Here is a 19,941-nt window from a genome sequence, read left to right as displayed (position 1 = left end):
CCCAGTCCGGGCCTGTTTCGGTTATAGTCCGTCTTTTGTCATTGAATACCGCTCGCTCGTGAACCATCGGCGTCTCCTGACTTCTCATTTACAGTTCGATTTTTGTTTGGCTAAAATAAATTTTGATTTGGCCAAACAATGGACTAAATTAGCCAAACTGCTTATATATTTTCAAATACAGCTTACACCCCACCCCGTACTGCGGCTAATGACATTTTCTGTGATGGGAAAAGCCATGTGTGATATCTGCAGATGTAACAAAAGGGTGGAAACACTGCCAGACACACCAACAAGACAAGGATGAAATGCCACTAAAATCAAATCACTTTTAGGATGATTGAAAAACAAACTAGAACAGCACTCGGTAGAGTGAATCCCTCCACCAAGCTGAACAGTTTACGTTTTGTATCCCACCGATAGACCGGATCTGCATCCGGACCTTAACCAAAATCGAATCGGCTTATTCTTATAACCTACCCAACATGCCCACCAAGTTTCGTCTGAATCCATCCACAACTCTGAGATATGCTGTGCACAGACAAACAGCCAATGGGTGAATACAAAACCTTCGTCCACCTTTGGTGGCAGCAAAATGAACAACCAAAAACATCCCCCAATTGGCAACCAAAGCGCATGCACCCCAAAACCGATCGCCAGGTAAACATGCCTTCAACTTGCAGGAGATTGCTTGACTATCTGGGGGAGGTTTTGGTTTGAGGAAGGAACTTTGCTTGCCAAGCTAATCCAATATTTCATGTCGCTGTGAGGAAGCTAAAAGCCTCTCAATTCAGTTATCAATGTGCACAACTGCACCATGTCAGTCTCACATTCAGCCGCTCACCTCTTGGAGAAGATCTGCCTCTTCAATAGCCTTCAACACATTCTTCTTGGACGTCTCCTGCACTTCACCACCCAACAGAAACTCGTCCAGGATAAAATAAGCCTTTTCAAAGTTAAAAATGATGTCCAATTCACACACCTGTAAACACAAACAAAGTAACAACAAAAAAACAAAAAAGATCACATACCCTGATCATGATAGAATTTGATCCCGAACAGTTAGCCTAACCAGCAAAGATGGGTCACACACACCATTGTTGTGACATTTTGTTACCTCTTCTGGACTACTGTAAAGATGAACAAATACTTATTTATTTTCCTTCTCAATAGTACAATTTTCATCAGGAGGTTGTCTGGCAAGAAGGCAGGATAAATAACATGCATTTGATAATAGGTTGTCCCCTCCACCTACCACCCCCTAAAATAACAATTCCTCCAACTTTTATGCAAAGGCCTTCAGAAAATAAAACAGGAACAAGAACTCACACTGCCGAAGTACTTGTCAAGAAGTTCAACGTATCGATGAATTATCTCCAGGGTCAGTAGCTCATTATCTTGGCTTTCCACAGCACAGCAGAAATACAAGCTGGCATATCTGCAATAGACAATCATTCTTCAGCTTATTTGTCACAGTAACAAAAACAATAAATATTTAACAGCCTCACAGTACACAAATTGAGAACAAAAAAAAAAATGACACATACCCTCCAGACTCACAAACCATGACAGTTCCAACACGTATTAGATGAGATTTATGTTTAATATGGTGCTTTTTGGTATATAAAGTCTTGGCTCGTGAAGGAGCTGAAACATAGAACGGAACAGGAAGCAACAAAACAAAAGGAACAGTAGAAAGAGGGGGGGGGGGGGGGGGGTGGGTGGGAGGGGAGAGAAATACTAACAATAGGGTTGAGGGACAAAACAGAGGGAGACTTGGAAATATAAGGGATGTGGGGAGGAATGAAGAGTAGGAGAGGATGCACGGGATGGATAAGGTAGACACAGAAGCGAATTCATGGAGAAAACTGAAATTTTTGAAAGAGGCGGGTTTGGAAAGGGTTAATGGGGGGGAGAAAGGACAATGGTTTTGAATGGGGGATGATCTGAGATGGTGGTAAACAGATGTCTTGAGATCTGCATATAAGAACGAGATTGAATATAATGTGGAAGTTGGTTCCATAGGTGGGGAAAGAAAGAGAAACGAACAATTGGAGGTGGCCTGTGATTCTAGATTTTTGGAGTTTCACCATTAGGAGACCGCATATACCCTGCAGAAACAGGGAGGAAAGAGGGGAGGACAAAGCACAGAGAGACAGGGGATTCCAAGGATGCAACACGATGAAGGAGGTGGTAAAGGACAGAGACCACCGACCTGTCTCTGATGGGAAAGTGATAGGCCTATAGACTCGGCTTCATTGTGGGAGATTCCAATGATCTTGAAGCGGAACAAGGTGTGAGGCAGGGGCACCAGCCCAGGGGGAAAGGAGTACTCAATCAAGCTGCAAATTAAGGCCTTGAAGGTGGATAAGAGTTCAAGTGTGCCAAGGAAGGTCTTTGCACGACAGGGGATTCCAAGTTGGCAGGTGGCTTTGGAGGCCAACTTTAAAATGTGTTTTTTTCCAAGAAAGATCATCGGCTCAATTCCTGATGATTCAAATCTTGTACAGTACATTGACGCATTCCCTGCTCGGGTCTGGCATTGAAGGCTTCCATCTATTGTTAGGAGAGTAGAAACAACATTTACAATGTAGAGTGACCTGATCTGAATTTGAATTGATGATCTGACATCACGAATGTTAATGTTGAAGTTTGATTGTACAGCCTATGAAAGACCACGTGTGTTTGGGGAATTCCAAGGTGCTTCCGGATATCGGGCCATCTCGCAGTAATGATCTAAGGGTCGGTATCAGTCGGTCGGTATCTAAGGGTCGATCAGGGGTCGGTACTAAATCCACTACTATTTGTAGCTGTGATGGAGGTGCTGGCTCGGAACGCAAAGAAGGGTTTACCGTGGGAGTTGTTGTATGCAGATGATCTGGTGTTGATTGCAGAAAGTATGGATGGACTAAGGAGAAGATGAACAAGTGGAAGGAATGTATGGAGACAAAAGGTCTGAAGGTGAATATCGGAAAGACGAAGGTGATGGCAAGTGGTAAAGCATGTGGTGAGGTGGAAAGAACTGGGAAGTGGCCGCGTGCTGTGTGCAGGAAGGGTGTCGGAGTGAACTCCATTCAATGTACAATGTGTGTTGAGTGTGTTCATCAAAAATGTAGTGGTCTGAGAGGGTCATTAACCAGTGTGGCAGCTACATTCAAGTGTAAGGTGTGCACAGAGGGAGCTGCACATGGAGGAAATGTTGAGCTGGATCTTGGAGACGGCATGAAGCTGAAAGGTGTGAAAACATTTTGTTACATAGGAGACATGCTGAATGGAGAAGGTGGATCAGACTCGGCAACGGTTGCTGGACTGATGTGCATGGAAGACGTTTCGGGAACTGAGTGGCGTGCTGACGAGGAGGGGAGTGTCGTTGAAGCTGAAGGGAAAGGTGTATGCTGCATGTGTGAGAAGTGTTATGATTTATGGGAGCGAGACATGGGTAATGAACGTAGAGCAGCAATGAAGGCTGGAAAGGGTGGAAATGCGAATGGTTCGGTGGATGTGTGGAGTATCGTTGAGAGAGAGGAAGACAAATGATGAATTGCGAAAGATGATGGGAATAGAGCCTGTGATGGATGCTGTGAAGAGAAACAGTTTGAGATGGTTTGGTCATGTGTTGAGGAAGGATGAAAGTGACTGGTTGAGAAGAGTGAGGGAAATGAATGTAGAAGGAAGTAGAGGACGGGGAAGACCGAGAAAGACTTGGCTAAAGATGGTGGAAGAAGAAATGCGGACAAGGGGGTTAACAAGGGGAGATGCAGAAAATAGGGCAAAATGGAGAAGATCGTCATGGGGACCACAAGGCCAACGCCCACTCTTGCAGGAAAAATGGCCTTAAAATGCCTGTTGTTGTTGTTGTTTGTCACAGTAATGAATAGTTTCTGGCTCAATCTGGATATAGAACCAGCTTGTATTTTACACTCTCAGCAAATTCAAGACAAGACTATTCCAGACTTCTTGTAAGACATGAATAGATTAAAGAACATTTTCAAGCACTTTAATTCACAAGCAAGCAGGCAATCAAAATGAATCAAAGAAAAACATGTAATAACAATGTACAAAAGAACAATAGTCACAAGCAAATGTGGGTGCAGCAAGCCATGTACGGCAAAGAAAAATGGACGAGGAGCAGCACTTATTCCGATGCCTTACCTGCCGGTTAAACACAATACATAGGTAGGTACCCAGTCAGATCATCCACAGAAGGGACATAGGTGCAGAAAGAAATAGAAAGGATGAGGTATATGGACATATTTAAACCACATTACAATACAAGGACCACCTACAACACTACAAAGATGCCCTCTCCCGCGCCCGCTCCGCCTACTACTCTCAAATTATCCACGCTGGCTCCGGAAACCCAAAAGCACTCTTCTCTACAATAAACAAACTCCTCAGTCCCTGAACACCACCACCCAGTCATTCACAGTAGACAACTGAATCTCCTTCCTTTCATTCTTCAAATGCAAAATTGACATCTACAACAGCTTAACCACCACCACATCCGCTCCCCCTTATCCTGCCAACCCCTGTCTCAATTCTCCCCAGTCTCCCCTACTGACCTCTCTGAACTCCTCATAGGAATGAAAACTGCCACCTGCACTCTTGACCCCATCCCCTCCAGCTTTGTCAAGGCCTCCCTTCCTGCTCTCTCTCCACTTATCACTGCAACAATAAACTCGCTGTCTACAGGCATCGTCCCACCATCCCTCAAAATTGCTGCTGTTACCCCCATTCTGAAAAAACCTGGACTCAACCCTGACACCCTAAACAACTTCAGACCCATCTCCAACCTACCCTTTCTGTCAAAAGTTTTGGAACGCGCTGTAGCCACTCAACTCAAACATCACCCCTCTGCCAATAACCTGTATGAAACATTCCAATCCGGATTCCGCTCCAACCACAGTACTGAAACTGCTCTCCTCAAAATCACCAACGACCTTCTCCTCTCCTCTGACGCTGGCAACCTCAACATTCTCATCCTCCTCGACCTCAGCGCCGCCTTTGACACCATCAATCACACCATCCTCCTCACCCGACTTGAAACCACCTTTAACATTACCGGCACTGCCCTCTCTTGGATCAAATCATACCTCTCTGACAGACGCCAGTTCATCTCCATCAATAACTGCAAATCCCCCACTGCTCCCCTCCCCCAAGGTTCAGTTCTTGGCCCCCTCCTCTTCATCCTGTACCTGTCCCCCCTTGGTCACTTAATCTGCCGTCATGGTCTCCAATTCCACTGTTTCGCCGATGACATCCAGCTTTTCATCTCCACCAAGTCCATCTCCACCGCCACCCACTCTATCCTGACAAACTGCATCACTGAAATAAAACCCTGGCTTCAAATCAACTTCCTCAAACTTAACTATGATAAATCTGAAATAATCATCATTGGCCCAAAAACGCTCACCAAATCCACCCATAACTTTGCCCTCAACATCGACGGTTTCCCAGTATCCACCTCCCCTCACATCCGGAATCTTGGCATCATCTTTGACCAAACCCTCTCCTTCGACAAATACACTAAACACATCACAAAGACAGCCTTCTTTCACCTGAAAAACATCGCCCGTCTCCGTCCATCCCTCTCCTCCACGGCTGCAGAAACCCTCATCCACACCTTCATCACCTCCCGTCTGGACTACTGCAACAGCCTCCTCTTTGGTTCACCCTCAATAATCACCAATAAACTCCAATACATTCAGAACTCCGCTGCCCGTCTACTCACCCATTTCCGGACCCGTGACCACATCACCCCCGTCCTTTACAAGCTTCACTGGCTCCCCATCCCCCAGAGAATCCAGTACAAAATCCTCCTCTTGACCTACAAAGCCTTCCATAACCTGGCCCCATCCTACCTGGCTGACCTCCTCTCCAGACACACTCCCACCCGCAACCTCCGCTCTGCTGGTACCAACCTCCTGACCCCCCCCCCCCCCCATCCGGACCAAATTCAGATCCTGGGGGGACAGGGCCTTCTCCATCGCTGCTCCCACTCTCTGGAACTCACTACCTCACAACATCAGAGACTCCTCCTCACTCACCACATTCAAAACATCACTCAAGACGCACCTGTTCAACACTGCATTCAACATTTAACCCACAGCATTTAACCCCTGACTATCTCTTCTCCTTCTCCTTCTCCTTCTCCTTCTCCTTCTCCTTCCTTTTGCTTTGATTATTTACCTATTGATTTTTTCTTTTTGCACTTGTTTTTTGTACTCTGTCAAAGCGTCTTTGGGCTTCTTGAAAAGCGCTATATAAAATAAATGTATTATTATTATTATTATATTTGGTCTCTTTGCTCACTGGGCGAAGGCCGTCGTGCCCCCGTTACCCAACCGCGAAGGAAGCAAGTTAAGAGGAGGAATACTGATGGTGTCTAAGGTGTGTGGGCATAGAGGTGCGGTGAGGTGCATGAGGAGGCTGTGAAGAGGTGCATATCAGTGGTTGCCACTCTGGAGGAGTACGGCAGCGGCAAGGCCGCAGATTGTTAAAGCTTTGTGCATCCAAAGTAGACGATACAGAGAAAGGACAGGAAAATAATGCGTGAGATGAGCTTACTTAATGTGTGACAGTTCTGAAGAGTGTATACATGTGGCTTGGCTTGGCCCTCGCATGCGCTTTGCATGGCATCCACTCTGTTTGCCCAACACCCCAGCTCCCAGCTCTGACCTGTCTAATGTGAGCGTCACCAGCCGAGCCCAGATCGTCCACCCTCGAAGCACCACCAAGACCACAAAGCAAGCACAGGAGCAGAGGAGCACCAAAGCCAAAACCACACTCAGCCAAGACGCGGCTCACAGCACTTTTATGGTCGCCTGGTGAGGGTGGGGCTTACAGTCGGATCAGGAAAGGCACTTGGCGTGCATACTGATGCCTATTGGCGCATCCGCACTCTTACGAGGGCTAGCCCCGCCCACGCGAGACCTCTTTCATGACTTTAGCTCACTCTGTCCTGGAGCAGCCGAGTTGTTTAACAAGGTGCTAAATACTTGTTATGGTATTTTAAAGAGGTCTGAAAGGGGAGAGTGTATTGTACCACTGCCACTGTTCCTTGCAGCTCCTTGTGGTTCTTCCCATTCCCTCCCTCCCCTCCCCCTTACCCTCCCAGCCCCCGTGCTCCCAGGTTAGTGTTGTGCGTCTGTCGTGTTGTTAGATGAAGGAGGAAGCAGGTATGTCATGTCGTGGAGGCGAACCAATTTGGTTTTGAAACATCTCACGGCTCTCCTTACACAGTTCACTCACACAACATCTCACCGCCCTCCTTACACCGTTCACTCACACGGAATATCTCATGACCCTCCTTGCACTGTTCACTCACTCGGAACTCATGGCCCTCCTTACGTGGAACTGGTTCATGAACGGATCATGTGTGACAGATCACCAATTTGGTTTCAGAGCAGGTCACTCCACCTGGGACATGCTGCCTCTACTCACCCAAAAATGGATGGAGACCCTCAATGCCAGACAAGTTCAGGGCTGTTTCTCTGTACATATCTCGTGCTTTTGATATACTCTAGCATTTGCCCTACTCTCCAAACTTTCTGCCCATGGCATTCCAAGGCCAACTCCACACATGGCTTACTGACTTTCTCTATTCTCATAGCCAATGCGTAGCTCTCAACGGAATCCTTTAATCTCCTCTCCCTGTCAAGGCTGGAGTGCCCCCAAGGCAATGTTATTGGCCCCAGTCCTCCTCCTGATCATAAATGATCTCTCTGAATCCCTGTAAAATTATCTTTATTTGCTGATGACTCCACCCTCTGCCATGACATCACTCATCCTTCAGACAGGAAGGCTGCAGCGTCTTTCCCCTCTTCAGACAATGGCAAAATCACAAGATGTTCAAACACTTAAAATATGTCTTTCAACTATGTTTGTTTCCCTCTCTCTCTCTGAATGAATGAATGAATGATCGTTTTAAGGCCATTTTCCCCGCTAGAGCGGGGGTTAGCCTTGCGGGCCCCATGACAATCATGGTTCCCTGTTTGAGGCAATGTTTTTATGGCCGGATGCCCTTCCTGGCGCCAACCCTTAGTCGCCTCTTACGATGCGCAGGGATACGGTGTACCTATTCTAAACCGGGGTACACACCGGGAGGATCTCTCTCTCTCTCTCTGTTGTTTATTTTGTCCTGTTGCATCCTAATCAGTTTAGTGTACTTGTAATACATCTTGCACAAACCTCGATTATATATACAAATAATACTGTATAATAAAATGAAAAAGCAAAGTTTAAAGTTCTCGTCTCAGAAGAACAAAATATCAAATTTGACCCAATATGTCAAATATGACCCAATATCAAATTTTTAGCAATTTTTTTTTTTCTTGTTCTTACCCCTATGACCACAAGTCCCCACCCATGGAGCATGAACTGGGGGTCAAATCCAAAAAATATTTTATATTTCATGCATCTCCCAATGTTGATTACATATACAAAACTTCGTTTTTTAAAAATGTTTAGAAAAGTGCCCATAATTTCATTTTTTGGTATTTGACCTTTTAAATCCATCCCAGTTGGCAGGGCCAAAGATGATCTCTCGCACCTTCTTGCCATGTGATGATCATAACTATCAAGTTGGTGAATTTCTGCACAACCATTTAGGAGGAGATAGCCGGACAGACAGACAGACATAAATATTTCTCCTCCATTTTTTTTTCAAAAACCATGGGGATAATCTGACATAATTTGGCAAAGTGGATATGATTGTGCAGAGATAAACACGGACAATGAATGCATGCACAGACCTCTTGTAGATGACCTTGAGGTCCCGCCACTCCAAAAAACTGCTCATCTTGGGCTTACGAGCAAGCACAGCACCCACCAGCTCCTTCACAACCTTGCGTCTGTCTCTCTCACTTAAGGCTACGGACCATTTTTGCAAACGTAACTTTCCTTGTCTGCTGAATAGCAGCATGAAACGCATCTGAGGGACAAAGCACCACCAGTCAGACATGGCCTAACTTGTAAATAAAGTAATTGTACACCCCATCCACAAACAGGTGTTTTCATTGGCATCTTTTAGGAGATAATCTCTATAGCCTGATCACATTTCATGCACATATTTAAAGCACATTTCTAGTACTAACCATACTTTCCCATTGTCTCCACTATTATACCCTCCACCTTGTATTTCGAAGAAGTATTACTGTAGGACTTGAGGCAGTGTCATAAAGACATTCTATCCTGCCAAAAATGTAGACGACCTCCCTTATAGGGTGGTGTATAGGTGAAGAGGCTGTTTCACACACCAATTGGAAGTAAAATTTATTATAACTACAAATGAATCAATTCCGTCCAATGATAATGGCATAATGATAACGGCACAATATTAACATTACAAAATAATAGCATTAATAATAATGGTATTAACAATAATAATCTACCCTTATATAAAAACAGCATGTCTGTGTATTTGTCTGTCCACCATCAGGATGATTTGAGTAGGGTTTAAAGGCCAATAATTTAAAATGGCTGTGTTCACTAAAATGTATTTTTGAGGATTTTTTTAAAAACTCAAAAACATATTCCATAAAAGAGTAATTACGTCCCTTCTGATGGAATTGTAGATGGTGACTTGCAAACCGAGTCTCAAGGGTGGTGTGCAGAAGCATTTTTTTAAATAATAAAAAACATGGCGCAAATAGGTGAAATTCGCTGCATGTGATGTACAACGTGCACAGAGCAAAACGGGTGCTCATTTATATCCATAGAATGTCTAACAAAAAAGAAGACTAGAATACAAGAACTGTCGCTTTGCTGATGGAAATGCCAATCTTTGCTGTGATGGCTAATCTATGGGGGAAGGGAAAAAAATCCTGGGAGATCCTGCTTGCTCTCCATGCAGGGATAACCAATGTTACGTGTTGGCATTTGCAGTTTTGACACGCATGTCCAGTCCATGTAAAAAAAATAAAAAATAAAAAAATTTGTGATCACAAACACTCCCAGGAGTTACCCGAATCCACCCTAGTTGGATTTAATGAAATCCGTTAATTCGTTCTCAAGTTATAACACGACAAACAGACAAACGGACAGACAGGGCTCCTTTTATAATATAGATATACTGTATATATAAATGTTGATGTTCTTTAACGGCCATATTGTGGGGTTGGCCGGGAGAAGCTTGGCCCAAATATTTCACGAACCGGCTGGCCAGGTGTGACATTTGCCCTGTTGGTGCAGGAATTTGTCCATGTTGCCGGCAAAACTTGTCTACTCTTTGCGAAAGACATCATGAGATCTAACGTCCGCCAACCCATGCTGGCAGACGGGACTCCAGGTTTAACGTCCATCCAAGAGACAGCACACACATTGGTGAATCACCGTGCCTGTGAAATACCAAACTAACAGTTTATAGCTGAGCCGAGATTCAAACCTCAGCTCGACAGCTTAGAGGCGAGTGTGCTTACCTCTAGGGCCTCTAGACCATCCTAGGCCATCCTAGGATGATTTGAGTAGGGTTTAAAGGCCAATATTTTAAAATGGCTGTGTTCACTACAATGTATTTTTGAGGATTTTTAAAAAAACTCAAAAACATATTCCATAAAAGAGTAATTACGTCCCTTCTGTTGGAATTGTAGATGGTGACTTGCAAACCGAGTCTCAAGGGTGGTGTATGAATGAATGAATGAATGATCGTTTTAAGGCCATTTTCCCCGCTAGAGCGGGGGTTAGCCTTGCGGGCCCCATGACAATCATGGTTCCCTGTTTGAGGCAATGTTTTTATGGCCGGATGCCCTTCCTGACGCCAACCCTTGATCACGCTCTTACGATGCGCAGGGATACGGTGTACCTATTCTAAATCGGGGTACACACCGTAATCATTCATCCCAGCAAGCTGGTACTCAATTTGCCGACCTCGGAAGGATGACAGGCTGAGTCAAGTGAGTCAACCCCCCTGGCGTAAATTCAGCGATCGACCGGGATTCGAACCCAGGATCCTAGGATCCCAAGCCGGCACCCTAACCGCTAAGCCAACACCAGGTGTGCAGAACCATTCTTTTTTAATAATAAAAAACACATGGCACAAGGAGGTGAAATTCACTGCATGTGATGTACAATGTGCGCAGAGCAAAACGAGTGCTCATTTACATCCACAGAATGTCTAACAAATAAAGAAGACGAGAATACAAGACCCTTCGCTTCGCTGATGGAAATGCCAATCTTTGCTGTGATGGCTAATCTATGGGGGAAGGAAAAAAAACAAAAAGGATTCCTGGGAGATCCTGCTTGCTCTCCGTGCAGGGATAACCAATGTCAAGTGTTGGCATTTGCAGTTTTGTCCACGTAAAAAATACATTTTTTTGGGGGGAGGGTTCACAAACACTCCCGGGAGTTACCCGAATCCACCGTAGTTGAATTTATTGAAATCCGTTAATCCGTTCTCAAGTTATAACACGACACACAGACAGACGGCTCCTTTTATAGTATAGATGTTGTTGTTCTTTAAGGGCCATCTTGTGGGGTCGGCCGGGGGAAGCTTGGCCCAAATATTTCACGAACCGGCTGGCCAGGTGTAACATTTGCCTAGTTGGTGCAGGAATTTGTCCATGGTGCCGGCAATACTAGTCTACTCTTTGTGCGAAAGACATCAGGAGATCTAACGTCCACCAACCCATGCTGGCAGACGGGACTCCAGGTTTAACGTCCATCCAAGGGACGGCACACACATTGGTGAATCACCGCGCCTGTGAAATACCAAACTGACAGTTTATAGCTGAGCTGGGATTCAAACCCAGGCTAGACAGCTTAGAGGCGAGTGTGCTTACCTCGAAGCCATCCTGTCAGCCCTAACAAATAAAGAAGATATCGATAAAATAAGAGAAAGATACTTCTTGAATATTGAGAAGTGGAATTACTAACGTGACGTCATATTTGCACAACGACATAAAAAGGGGCGACATGAACCAGCGCATCACAGTACTCACCTAATATGTGGAATGCCACCTGGATCCCAAACTGAGGAATTATTTTATCACTTAAACCTTCTGAAATTGTATGATCTCACAATAGCAACAGAAGGTATTTTTATGCATAAATGTGTGAGCAGACACAGACAGAGACACACAGACACATTCAGCAGAGCAGACACCCTTTCAACTTGTTCGTTTTTACCGCGTAGCCGTAGACCATAGGGCAATGCCGTCTGGAACAGCGTTTGTCTGTCCATCCGAGGTATGTATGCATGTATGTATGTATGTCCCTCACAAACATCCAATCAGAGCTGAGGATCTGGTCACATGAAAAGAGGAGCGCGTTTTGTAACCTTTACAGGTGTATATTTTACAAAAAGGAAATAAAACCTTCTGTTGAACGTTTTGGGGTGCCAGCAGGTGTCGTAAGGTAGGTAGGTGGTTTCAGAAATTCCTCAATACAATTATGATTTTGAAATGTGTTACGTGTTCCTCCCCGACCTCCTGGTCTCAGTATACCTCCGAACCCCGAGAGGAGCCACGGCAGAAAAATACGTTACTCTGGGTTAGAAATCAATAGTGAAACCACATCCATGATTATAAACAAACAAATATTGTATTGAATATCACACCAGAATAACGGTACAACCAATGCAATAGCAATCAAAGGTACACTTCATAGATCTTATGATGGTACCATCAGCTAACAGGCATAAGGGGGGAACTGCGTTCCCAGTGAGTGAAAAAGAACCCTCCTCAATGTCTCTATAACTCCCAGGTGATCCCCTCCTGCGAGTAGTGATGAGACGATGAGGCGATTACTGAAGCGTAGGCAGAGCGCAGACAGTCACGTGGTCCAAACCGAAGGTAAACTGGCAGTGGGATGGGAAGTCCCAAAGGCCCCCTCCAGACGTGCACGTTCACAGCTCAATCAGCAAACCGCAACGTAATTGGAGACAAAGCGGTTGCACACACACATCCCCGACAGACGGTAGGATGTTGGGGTAAAGCTGACGCGAAGCAAAACCTTTGTAGGTGTCCGAAGCGCAAGGTTCAAAATGGTCGACGGCTCTTACTTGAGTCGATGCGACTAGGCGAGGATTCGTCGAAATCTCAGCGCCCAAACCTGACTATGCAGATTTCTCAATTCCAGCGATAATTCCTATCGCCGGATGTCCTTTCAAGGAACTCAAAATTCCCTCGCGACTTTCGGTAGACCACGCTCGCTACGGAGCCTCGACGTCACCCGTCTTTGCTCGCCACGCCTCTTCTTCTTCTTCGCCGTCCTTCCGGTTCAGTTTCCTGTATCATTTAAAGTTAACCTTTTTAATTTTTGATAACTGTTCATAAATGCTAAACCTTTTGACGATAATAATAGTACATAATATCAGAAATATGTCAAGTGGGTGAAAACCACAACCGCGGAAGTGACGAATCCGTAACAAATGCGATAGACACGGACCTTGCTCCGGAATCCGGAAGTGAACAGATGACAACGGTTCGCTGATTTGATAATATCTCAATACAATCGTGATTTAATAGCATATTTTGACATTCATACTATTGTATTAATGTGATTGGAATGATGGATGATGCTGTTTGGAATGAAAATATAGACATAGAGATATTGATTTTAAAGCAGAATGAGGAAATGACAAGGGTTTCCATCCGACATTCACAAATTCCCCATTTGCAGTTCTGACATTGACTGGATGGATACGTTTTTTTGTCCAAGTCCTTCACGAACCTGCTGTCAATAATTGACGTTCGACTGAAGGTGGCAAAGTAATGTGGAATTAATTTTTATGCCTCTGCCCCCGAAGGTGGCCGGAGGCATTATGTTTTCGGGTTGTCCGTCCTTCCATCCCTCCGTCCGTTCGCAACGGCTAAACCTAGTTTTTCTCAGCAACCACATGTCAAAACGAGACGAAACTTTCAGGGTATGAGTAACACCCATGCAGAATGTTTATATAATATGTGTGACGTCATAGGTCACCTGGTATGCCACATTGGATTAAACGCAAATAATTTTAAAAAAGATTTCTTGGAAACCGCTGAATGGAAAAATTTGAAACTTGTCCATTTGTCAAGTGTCATTGTCAAGGCACATTGTCAAGTCCTCCCAATCGGAACAGCATGATAATGATGACATCAAAGGTGAAGTGGTATACCAGCCAAAAATGTTTTAATCAAATTCCTTATCCTAAAAATCTGAAATTGCATGCACATGATATATGACCCATTTGTATTGAAATATTAAATTTATGACATCATAGGTCACATGGTTTGGCAGCCATATTGGATTTAACCTAAAACCTTAAAAAAACATTTTATCCCAAACCACCAAATCGATTGACTTGAAACTTTGTGTGTCATTGACTTGGCATGCCGATTAAAAGATGATCACAAAAACATCATTGGTCACATGGTGTGGCAGCCATATTGGATTGAAGGAAAATATTAAATAATTATATCTCTGAAACTGCTCAAACTATCGATGCGAAATTTTACAAATAGCATCTAAAACCATTGTTGCATATAGTTTGAAAATAATGATGTCGTAGGTCGTGTGATTTGGCAGCCATCTTGAATAGAAAAACGAACCTTATCCGATCAACACGAAACTTCACAAATGTGATCCCCTACCCATACATACGCAGAGTGTACATTTTTTAAGGTCATATGCCATGTGGCATGGCAGCCATATTAGCTTGAAAGCCGATATTTTTTTTAAAATCCCTTCTCTGAAACTGCTTCACCAATCGATCGATGTAAAACTTTTTTTTTTTCTTTTTTTTTTGTATACTGAATCGAGGCTCGTGAAAGAGCTAACATTTACTTCACAAACAAATCGACCAGACAAACAAAATACACAAAAAGAGGGAGCGGAAGACAAGATGGGGAGAAAAGGGGTAGCACACAAACACAACATCCGAGAGCAGGGAGATGTGTGGAAGGGAGAGGGCCCGGGGGGAGGAGGCATGGGAAGGGGGGGGGGGGGGGAGGGAGAAGTATAAAGCACAAGGACACCAAGGACTTCCAGGACAGAAGTTGGTATTTCAAAAAGGGGAATTCGGGTGAAATTAGCTGGGGTAGAAAAGATCAAGGTTTTGGATGGGGGGAAGATAAGAGATGGTGGTGAACAGCTGTTTTAAAGACTTGGAGGGTGGAGTGGGATTGAAGAGAGTGAGGGAGTTTGTTCCTGAGGCGGGAGAAAAGAGGAATGAAGGAGTGAAGGTGAGCAGAGAGTCTTGATTTTGGCAGTTTAACCAAAAGAGGGTTGCAGGCAGATCTTGTGCGACCTGTAGGAATATTTGCGGGACAGAGCCCAGAGAGGAGTCGGTAGAAGACGGAAAGACCACCAACCTGCCTGCGGTGAGTGAGTGAGAGGCCCTTGGAGTTAGCTTCATCGCGGGAGATTCCAATGATTCTGAATGCTTTGGTTTCAACAGCGCGAAGGCGAGCTAGGTGTGAGGCAGGAGCACCAGCCCAGAGGGGAGAGCAGTATTCCATTGAGCTGCGGATGAAAGCCTTGTATGTGGTGAGGAGCTCAGGTGTGCCAAGGAAGGACTTCGCACGACGGAGGATGCCCAGTCGGCGACTGGCTTTGGAGGCCAGATTTGAAATGTGGTTTTTCCAGGAAAGATCATGGCAGATAGTGAGACCCAAAAGCTTGAGTGACAGAACTTCTTGGAGAGGATTATTCAGAAAGTGGATGGGAGGGTTGTCCAGTCGGTCTTTTCGGAGAGACATCGTAAGAGTGTGAGATTTGTCAGGATTGAAAGACATGTTCCACTTGTTTGCCCAGTCTGTGATTTTGTCAAGGTCTGCAGAGAGTGAGGAGGCTGCAGACTTCCGATCTGAGGGATGAAGAATGGAGCGACAGAGTAGAGTCGTCAGCAAAGAGATAGAGAGGATTTTCAAGAGTCAGAGAGATCATTGATGAAGACCAGAAAAAGCACAGGGCCCAGAACACTGCCTTGGGGAACTCCAGCCTGAACAGGAAGAGGAGATGAGAGAAACCCATTCAGGGCCACACGTTGACTACGACTAGAGAGGAAGTCCGCCAGCCATGCGTGGAGATTTCCATGGATACCAAAAGAGGAGAGTTTGGTGAGCAGAGCGGGGTGCCAGACTGTATCGAAGGCACGTGATATGTCAAGGGAGACTGCTATAATTTCCTGTTTGGCATTGAGGACCTCCATCCATTGTTGAGAAAGCAGAAGCAGCATGTCCAGAGTGGAGTGTCCAGGTCTGAAACCAAATTGATGATCAGAGATCAAGCCATTGGAGAAGAGGAAAGATTTCATATCTGAAGCAATGATGGATTCCATGACCTTGCTCATAATTGGGAGAAGGCTGATTGGTCTGTAGTTGCTGGGATCTGTTTTTGCACCTTTTTTGTGCAAAGCGGTGATGTTGGCAGATTTCCAAGCAGATGGAAGATGACCTTGAGCAAAAGAGAGGGTGAAGAGAACAGAGAGAGGGAGTGAAAGAGCGGAAGAACATGATTTTAGGACCCGTGGGCTGATTCCGTCAGGTCCAGTTGCAGAATCAGAGTCGAGGGTTGACAGACACTTTTCCACCTTGTCAGGAGGAAAGGACACAGAGTCCAGGAGCAGCTGGGTACGACTGGGTACGGTGGGTACAGAGAGGGATGGGTTTGGGACACAAGATTTAGAGGCAAACACAGAGTTGAGGCATTCGGCTTCTTCACGTGCGGAGTCAGCCGTGTGGCCATTTAAGGTGAGGGAGGGGATGGAGGGGGAACAAACACCAGAAACAGATTTTACCAGACGCTACCAGGATTTGGAAGAGGGAGACAGATAAGAGAGTTCGGTCCTGAGGACAGAGAGATATTGTTTCCTGGCTCTCCTGAGGGTGGACACACACTTGTTTCGGGCTTTGTGAAAGGAAATGAGATTTCTTTCCGTTGGATTTGCTTTCCAGGAGACGAAAGCAAGTTGTTTCTGGGCAATAGCCTCACCACAAGATTCCGTGTACCATGGACGGGAGGAAGGGTATGACAACTGAAGACGAGAAGGAATAAAACTGTGCATGAGAGAGAGCAATTTACTTTGGAAGAATTCCCAGGATGAGTTGATGTCAGAGGCAGTAGAGATGGGAGACCAGTCCAGATGATTGATGGCTGCTTGAAGACCGTGCCAGTTGGCCTGAGTGAAATGCCAGACTCGTCGACGCTGAGGAGGCTCTCTGAAAATGGTCAGAGAGATGTCCACTTTAACAAGCACATGATCAGAAGAGCCGATTGGAGCAGAAGAAGAGCAGCAGACATTTTCAGGGAAGTTAGTCATAACCAAGTCCAGAAGAGAAGATTCTCCGTTGACTGAGATCCGGGTTGGGAAATTGACAGATTGTGTCAGTCCCAGTGAGTCACAGAAGTCCTTTGCTGAAGAGCCATGGCTGGTGAGAGAGGTACCCACCCCCAGCCAACTGGCATGGTGACAGTTGAAATCACCACATATGAGGAAGAGAGAGTTGGGATGGGTAGATAGAAGTTGGTCCATATTATCAGACAGCGAGATGTAGATGGAGTCATCACTGTTTGGTGGACGGTACAACACGCATATGAACAAAAGGTGGGAGCGAAGGGGAAGCCATAGCCAAAGGTATTCCTGGGGGTGAGGTGGAGAGAGGGCAGTGCAGGGCGAGTGAGGAAGAGAGTTTTTTTATAAAGATAGCAACCCCACCTCCAGAACGAGGCTCAGGTCTATCATACCGGAGGAGGGAGCAACCTGGGAGAGATACCAAGGAATCAGAGACATCATGAAGGAGGAGTTTCTGTTAAGCAGATCACATCTGGTTTGTCAGAAGCAACCTGTATGGAGAGATCAGTTAGGTTTGAGCGAAGGCCCCGGATGTTTGAGGTCCATACTGTTAAGGAAGAGGAAGGGGGAGCATCGGATACAGAACAGGGGGGGGAGCGGTAGGGCAGGATGTGGAAGAGGAGGAAGAGGTAGGTAGAGCTGTTGCAGGTGTGTCAGAGATTACAGAATAACTTGGAGAAAGGGAAGAATGGGGCGGACAAAAGGTTTGATGGTGTTTGGGTGAGGCGCAGTGAGGTGTTATTTGAGGAGGGGGAAGAGTGAGGCAGAAGGTTGAGGAAGATGAAGGTGAAAGTTGGAAGGGGGAAGAAGCGGAATATCTCTGAAATACTTGCAACTTGTCATGGCTGGTGAAAATGTGATACTTGAAAACAGCTGAAGGGGTTTAAATGAAACTAGTTTTTAGGACAGTGAACGAGGGCATCTACCCGTTGTGGGACTATGCGGAGGCACATTGGCAAAACAGTCACATTGCTCGTTTTTAAAAATAATTTAATACTTGCATTATTTGCTAACTGCTGACTGGTATCCCCACCCAGGTCATACTGTCCTCTTCGACTAAAGCATCAGGCTACGCCCTTGTTAGACTATCAGTATCAGTCTTGTTAATTAGGTCATTCACCAGGTATACCACCAGATCAATGTCTCATTGTCACCTCCCCCAAGCATACAACTATCCTTTCAGCATAGCATTCGCTTGTCCGATCCCAAAAACTTTTAAATGACAAGACAGACGGCTTAAATTAGCACCCCTCGTTGAAAAAAGAATTATAAACACGTTCAACAAGCGCCTGATCAGTGATGTCGTTACAACTTATAAGCCAACGTACAGCGGCTCCGATTCCAAACTGAAAGCATTCGTGCTGGGTTGCCTCAAATTACACGTGGATTTTGTACAACTACCTGACTTTATACCATGGTTCATTACCTGTATTACGTAATCAGCCCGAGTGTTGTTGTGTGTTCTTTTGTCTTTACTCCGATTAATAAATCAGTTCCTATCCCAGAATGCATCCGGCTGTCAAACAACCGCAGGTGAGCGTGTACAACGACGAACTGATAAGACATCAAATAAATACAACTTCCACATGATAAATGGGTCGACGAGATATTAAAAGGAGCTTTGCGGGGAATATCTCGCACCGCAAACACTCCAATCCGAAACTCCAAGCGTGTTAATCGAAGCCGTGCTCCCTCACCTCTTCACAAGATCCAGGCCTCAAGTCTCAACACTCAGACGACGTTAAAATGATAAATAAAAGCTGAACGGGTCCTACCATCTTCCCCCAGGAGAGGTACGCTAGTTAGTTGGGAGACGCGTGAACGCGCAGCATGAATCCAAGCGCGAAACGCCACCTGAGGTAACCCGGAAAAAGCTCGCCGAGCCAGCGCGGGGAACGTCGCAGACTCGCAGATGATACAGGCTTTATCTTCTTCTTCCTCCATATACAGTAAGTCCGTGAGGGGTTATTGTTGTTTATTGTTTATTTTTTATTGGTAGTATTATTGTTGTGGCCGATTCCGGCATAATTAATGATAGCAAATACTGTACATATAATTAATTCCAGGTTCACTGTTTTGTTTTAGGCTGTGACGACACATTCGTTTTACAAGTCATTATATATAGTACGTACAGTATTTTACAGTACGTACAGTGCTTTACAAATGGAAACGCCAGAATGTGCAACAGTGTATACTCCCCATAAAAATTGTAATTGGCCAGGGCAGCAGAATAATTTCTGATTGTAGGGAGAAATGTCGGGAGCCCAGTTTGAAAATTTCCTTTAATTTCACTGATCTCTACAAACACTGGATAGCGCATCGTCCACTGAACGTAACACACAACTGACGCTGCCGCACACACAGGTCGGCCATCTTAAGCACTCGCATCGTATTCGGACGCGTCAGGAGTCAGGGAGTGAACAACACGTAATTTGTATGCAATTCCCAACTAAGCTCGCTACTTTCCTTCAGATCTGGACTTTATATCAAATCCCTTATACTATAGTTTCAAATGGTATTCTCGTAATAGAGGCCGATTACGTAATCGAGGTACAATGAGCTATCAACTGAGGCTATTGACGTGCCGTGGTGAGGGGTAGTGAGCACGTGCCGTGGTGAGGGGTAGCGAGTGCCAGCAGTCGTGAGGGGTAGCGAGTGCCAGCAGTCGTGAGGGG

The 19,941-nt window shown here is 45.3% G+C and overlaps 2 protein-coding genes across 5 annotated transcripts in view; one reads left to right on the top strand and one right to left on the bottom strand.

Moving 5' to 3' along the window:
* LOC137425411 (AP-1 complex subunit sigma-2) overlaps positions 1–19,217 on the bottom strand; it is a 53,908-nt gene extending 34,691 nt beyond the window's left edge. For 2 of the 4 annotated variants that reach the window (XM_068113829.2, XM_068113831.2), the window contains exons 1-4: positions 19,042–19,217; positions 8,751–8,929; positions 1,327–1,435; positions 842–979 (exon numbers count right to left, since the gene is read on the bottom strand). In XM_068113829.2, the coding sequence (XP_067969930.1) occupies positions 842–979; positions 1,327–1,435; positions 8,751–8,929; positions 19,042–19,044 (429 nt within the window). In that variant the 5' untranslated portion in view covers positions 19,045–19,217. Of the gene's footprint in view, positions 1–841; positions 980–1,326; positions 1,436–8,750; positions 8,930–18,963 lie in introns of all 4 variants that reach the window. The other 2 variants (XM_078776626.1, XM_068113830.2) reach the window with 2 other exon arrangements.
* The window catches only part of TNFSF10 (TNF superfamily member 10), a 407,659-nt gene that overhangs the window by 93,616 nt on the left and 294,102 nt on the right, over positions 1–19,941 (top strand). The gene's annotated exons all lie outside the window — the stretch shown is intronic.

This window comes from Myxine glutinosa, chromosome 4, assembly GCF_964187855.1.
Source record: "Myxine glutinosa chromosome 4, kmMyxGlut1.1, whole genome shotgun sequence".
Lineage (NCBI taxonomy): Eukaryota > Metazoa > Chordata > Myxini > Myxiniformes > Myxinidae > Myxine > Myxine glutinosa.
The sequence above is the reverse complement of the archived record's forward strand: the minus strand, read 5'-3'. Positions and strand labels throughout refer to the sequence as shown.